At 41.4% G+C, this 5,959-nt stretch overlaps 1 protein-coding gene across 1 annotated transcript in view; it reads left to right on the plus strand.

The window, feature by feature from the left end:
• The window catches only part of Phex (phosphate regulating endopeptidase homolog X-linked), a 209,149-nt gene that overhangs the window by 55,250 nt on the left and 147,940 nt on the right, over positions 1-5,959 (plus strand). The window contains exons 8-9 of the mRNA XM_005358817.3: positions 1,799-1,882; positions 3,416-3,561. Coding sequence (XP_005358874.1) covers positions 1,799-1,882; positions 3,416-3,561 — 230 coding nt within the window. The remainder of the gene's footprint in view (positions 1-1,798; positions 1,883-3,415; positions 3,562-5,959) is intronic.

A 5,959-nucleotide genomic window follows, 5' to 3' on the forward strand; every position in this document is an offset into this window, starting at 1 on the left:
TTTCTTTCTTTCTTTCTTTCTTTCTTTCTTTCTTTCTTTCTTTCTTTCTTTCTTTCTTTTTCTTTCCTTCCTTCCTTCCTTCCTTGCTTTCTTTCTTTCTTCCCATTCAAAAATTCACACTTCCTCCCCTCCTCCCATTCCCCTCCCGCTCCCCCACTCACCCTCCTCTTTAAACATATTCTTAATGAACCCCAACTTCACTTTTAAAAGTTCACTACTGCATGTCCCTCGAATGTTGTGAAGATTGTTGCAGATGTGCCTATAAGCTATGTCTACACACTGTCTGAATTCCATTCCCAAGCAAATAGGGGCCCCAGTATGCTAATTTGAACTGAACATGGGATCAATAGCATGAAAGGGTTTTGCCTTGAGCCAGAGAGTTAGACCAAAAAGAAATCTAAAAACAGCTGGATGGAGGCAAGACAGAGTTGTTGTGAGGGTGAATGAAGTGGCAAATCCACTGTGTGGAGGAGATCAGCTGCGAGAGAGCTGGAAACAGTTTTGAGGCCAAAAGGTTTCAACCTGGAGCTTGGATTCTGAGTCAAGAAAGGAGGAGGATGGGAGAGATATGTAGAAATCCTCCAAGGATATGGTTTAGAATTCACAGACAGCAAGGAAACTGTAAGGGGCTTATCATCTCTCCAGTGGAGAGTGGGGAGGGAGACATTAAGACCCCGAAGGACTTAGAAGAGAGGGACAATTGCCTACCATTCGTCTTCTGTGATTTTGTCTTGAAATATCTGTGGTGCATGGAGTTTTTGCCTGGTCAGAAGGTTTCTCTCATTTTCTCAGTCTTCAGGTGACTCGTCGCGTCTAAAACTACTGAGATACACAGTTTTTGGGAGTCTCTGAGGCTGAGAAGGAAAAAAAAAACCTCATCAAATCCAAATAAATAAAGATAGCTACAAAAGAGGCAGCCACCCAATCCCTGTCTGAGAGACTGATCACGGAGAGAGAGGACTTGTTCATGGAGTCGTCCTGGCGATTAGAACGAAGTAGAGGTCAATGGAAAAGGCGTCTTAGAGAACAGAAACCTCAGGCCGAGTTTTCAATCAGTCTTAGCCATGGAGATGGTGAGAGTGGGCAGGAGGTGTGAGGGCAGGAGAGCTGGGTGAGGCAGAAGATGGCTAGACGGGTACAAGGGAGTAGAAAGATAGAAAAGCCAAGTGATAATGTGGGGAAGGGAGCTATGGCTGGTCAATGGAAGGGATTAAGATGACTTGAGGAAGACTCATTTTTGCAAGTCTTAGATTTATATGGTAGAGGCTAGAAGTTTGTGAGTTGTCTGCTTAGGTGGCGACCAAATTCATACCACCAGCAGTGGGAAATCTGAAGGTCAAAAAACCAAGAAAACTGATCCCGGGTACCAATGATATGCACATTGCTTAATTTTTGTCATTGACCATTGTCCCCTAGAGGTGAATGAGCTGAGATCATTATCAGGATACCTTAGGTAAACATGGAATGTTGACCGTAATTGTGCAACTTCAGCTTGGTTGTCAAAACTGAGCCAGCAATGGACTTGGCCCATCCACATGGTAAAGGAGAAGGGCATTATGGGAACTTCTTTTTGTACTGGCGACAATATTTCCTACTGAAAAGGATATCTAAATTTCTTTTTATTTTCTTAATCCTGTCTAAAATTCTGGCGTTTTTTTATTTCTCCCCACAGCTGGGCATCACACCAAAGTCTTGAAAAAGCTGATAATAATATACAGATGTTTTGGCACATGCGAAAAGCGGTCATGCAATAATAAATGATTTATTTGAAAAACTAACCCAAATCTCTTTTTGACAGATAATGATTCCACATGAAAACCGAACCAGTGAGGCTATGTATAACAAAATGAACATCTCAGAACTCAGTGCAATGATTCCCCAGGTTGGTGAAAACTCTCTGAAAAAAACAACTCTGTTGCCTGATACTTTACAAGGGATTATATTTCATCTGTGTATAAAAGTTAGCCTTGTAAATCTGAACTTTTACTATTTATCACTTTGATTATCTTTCTCTTTTACTATTACATAAAATATCCTTGTATGTACAGTGGGATTTCTTCAGTTGTATGCAGGGAATACTAAGAGCTTTCTGATAGTGGTTAAGATGGTAAGGCCATTTTCTTTTTTAAAAAAATTTATTTATTAAAAATTTCCACCTCCTCCCCTTCATTTACCTCCCACTCACCCCCTCCCCCTCCCTCTCCAGTCCTAAGAGAGCAGTCAGGGTTCCCTGCCCTGTGGGAAGTCCAAGGTCCTCCCCACCCCATCCAGGTCTAGGAAGGTGAGCATCCAGACAGACTAGGCTCCCACAAAGCCAGTACATGCAGTAAGATCAAAACCCAGTGCCATTGTCCTTGGCTTCTCAGTCAGCCCTCATTGTCAGCCACATTCAGAGAGTCTGGGGTTTGATCACAGCTCCTTCAGTCCAGGTCCAGCTGGTAAGGCCATTTTCTTACAACACAGCCATGGGCACTCTTTGGTGCTGGTTCAGCTGTTTAACACTGCATAGACTTTATCTCTACATTTTACCCTCCTCGGGCTTTTTAGTTCATTTTGATGACACGGCCGCAAAGTGACCACTGTAGCTCTTCCTCACTAGAGCCAGGAGAAGGGGGAAGGACCCACGGTTCCATCTGACTTGTTTATTTTTACCAAGGTAAACAGAAAAGCCCGCTTTTAGCATATTCCTAGATGGCTTGCTTTTAATTATCAGTAGAATTGGGTCACGTGACCATCCCTGCTGTGGGGCAAGAGGTAGGGAAGTGGGAGCTAAGCAAGTAAGTCACTGGTTTTCAGGTTCACTAGTGGAGGCAGACAAAGGAGGAAGAGTCAGCAGATGGCCGTTAGTGATACAAAGCACAAAACCGTGTTTGTTTTAGAAACATGCAATGATGCTCTATAGAATGGAGGTGAGCTATTCTGTTGCGTTTCCCCCCTCCTGGGATCAGGGAGGTTGCACAGAGAAGATCCAAGGTGTGCTAAGGCTTCTGCATCTGTGTTTAGGGGATGGAGAGGGGAAGGTGAGAGGTAGGGGAGAAGCCTGAAGGAGGGAGTGCAGAGAAGTAGAGGAATGACCCAAGCCAACCGAAGAGCAGGGCTTGGACTGAGGGAATCAGATAGAGAGGAAACGGAGGGTGAGGAGGGCTGGGGCAGCTGAGGGAGTGCATCATAGATTAAAGCACGAGAGTGTTTACTATCCAGAAGTCTGTGCTGCAGAACACAGGCTCCATTTGTGATGAAAGCCACAGGGCTAAGTGGCAATGATCTGACTTTGGCTTCTGGATAAGCAAATGATGCGCAGTTTTATCTTTAGTTATTTGGATGGAGTGGATTATGCTCAGCCTACTCTATCTGAACGCTGTTTTCTCTTACTTGCTGCCTTACCATAGGTTTCGTTTGTTTTCTCTCTCCTCAGTTTGACTGGCTGGGCTATATCAAGAAGGTCATTGATACCAGACTCTACCCACACTTGAAAGACATCGGTCCCTCGGAGAATGTGGTGGTCCGCGTTCCACAGTACTTTAAAGATTTATTTAGGATATTAGGTTCTGAGAGGAAGAAGTAAGAACTTTCATGTGCATTTTACTGTGGCCTTTGTTTTCTCTATAAATTAGAAGGGCCTCCATTTTTCATGTGCTTGGAAAATTGCTTTTAAAGAAAGTTACAGCTAAACAGTGAGGGAAAATTGCAGCGCCCTTTTTGCTGAGTTGGCCTACATCATTGTCCGGGATAATTTGCTTGCTGAGATGACAACAAATACCCAATGTTTTATGCCCCTTATTTACCCCCATTTTCTTTTAATTTCTCCATGCTGTTTCCTTAGAGAACCTAGATTGTTTATTAGTTTTAAGAACTAGTTAGTAATGATGTTATTTCTTGAGATTTCCACATAAACACTTTCCCCCCAGTTCATTTTTGGTCTTTTGCAGCATTTTTTTTCCTTTCTGTTCTATTTTTTGGAAAAGACAAGGCTGCTTTGAGAGCTGGAGGAAAATTAAATGGATAAAACAACTTTAGAAAAGATGACGTGTTTCTTCTTTGAAAGAAGGTTTAGGGTTTGGAGCTTTGCTAGCGTAGGACTACAGTGAAAAAAAAAGCTCTAAAAATGCTCATGTGTTTTATGTTCATTAAGCCATTTAGATTTGATACAGAAAATGAAAGGTGAACAAATTTATAAAAACAATCCACTAAAGCTAATTGCTGTGCTGTGGTAAAAACAAAAATATCTTATTATTCAGGTTCTGTCCTGATTTCCAGGCATTAAGTTTCTTTTCAAAGGCACCTAATGAAGCCCTAGCAATAAAATATAGCATCCAATTTCCACGTCTACCCCAGAGAAACATCTAGATTGCCACAAAAATCTGCAGCTGTTTAAGGTCTCTTCCATGTTCATTGACACATATAGAAAAAAAAACCCACAGAAGAAACAACAAATTCACCTTGAGAGAAGTAGTGATCCTTTAGAAATTCGCTAAGTGAAAATAGAATTTGACAGTGGGCAAGCGTATACGATGCTAAGCTATTTATTACTGCACACGATGGGTGACACTTGCCACATCTCCGTAGGCCTGTGTTGAAAATACAGACACCAAACTCCACCTCCTCCACAGAGTGTGGTATAGTAGGTCTGCAGGGGTCAGGAATCTTTATTTTCTTTTCTTTCATAAAATATTGATTTATTTTTGTAGTTTGATTGTTTTATTGGCATGTATATATAAATGTGTACCATGTGGGTGCCTGGTACCTATGGATATTAGAGGTGGGCATTGGATCTCCATGGAATTAGATTCATAGACAGTTGCGAACTGACACTGGGAACCAAACTTGGACCCTCCGCAAAAGCAACTAGTGCTTTTGACAACTGAGCCATCTCTCTAGCCCCAGGAATCTGGATTTTAAACAGGCATCCCAGGATAGTTTCCTGATTCTCTTTTTTGGGATTGTGGGAAACATGGAGGAATTACTATATTATAAAGCTACTTTGTAAACATTTTCTAGCTCTAAAATAGATGTTAAGGATCCCTTATCCAAAGAACTTGGGCCCAGAAGTGGTCATATACTTAATGAGCTATCTTGAGAATGGGATCCGAGTCTGAATATAGAATTCATTCTATTTTATGTATAACATATGCGTGTAGACTTGTAAAAATTTTATGCAGTATTTGTAGTATGTGCAGATTTTGACTGAGACTCTTCACAGGAGTTTAGGTGTGGACTTTGCTGTGTATGCTGTAAAATCGCTGCTTAAAACGTTGTCGAGTTTGGAGCATTTTGGGCTGGGGTTGCTGAGCCTGTACTAGGAAATGAAACCCAAGTACTCTTCTTTCTCCTCCTGCCATTGAGTCGCTGGCTGAGCACTTTCTAGATTCACGTGGCGATTTCCACCAAAAGGATGTGCTTGCCAGGCACACTGTTCCGCAGTTAGGGAGTCCGTTTCTTCTGGTGACTGTGAACTCCATTCTCAAAGAGTAGGGACTTTGGGAAATTGTCTTACTTTGATTTTTCCCAATGCTTAATTTACAACCAGCCCCAATTCTGGTGGCGATTATGTTTTATAGCTTTGGGACTTCTTAACAGGCAGTAGGAAGGCCTGGAGGGAGATTTTTTTTTTTTTCATTTAAACAGATTTACTTAGGGATTTGTTGTTGGAATTGAAGTTAAACTATCCTCAAAATATATAGGTTGGTTTAATTTAGCAGTTTTTTCTATAATGCGGTGTCTGTTGGCAGTGTTTGCCCTTTGCTCATCAACATTCAAAAAATTCAAACTCAACCAAACACCATGCCCGATCCAGGTACCCGAGTATTTTCCACCTGCACATTGTGTATTCTTTTTATATTACTTTATTCTCTCTTTAAAGACTGTATTATTTTTAAACTATTTATTTTTGAAAATTTTTTTTTTTTTTTGTCCCAGTGCTGCCACTGCCTATAGGGCTATGTGGAACATTTTATTCAAT

This window comes from Microtus ochrogaster, chromosome X, assembly GCF_000317375.1.
Source record: "Microtus ochrogaster isolate Prairie Vole_2 chromosome X, MicOch1.0, whole genome shotgun sequence".
In the NCBI taxonomy this organism is placed as follows: domain Eukaryota; kingdom Metazoa; phylum Chordata; class Mammalia; order Rodentia; family Cricetidae; genus Microtus; species Microtus ochrogaster.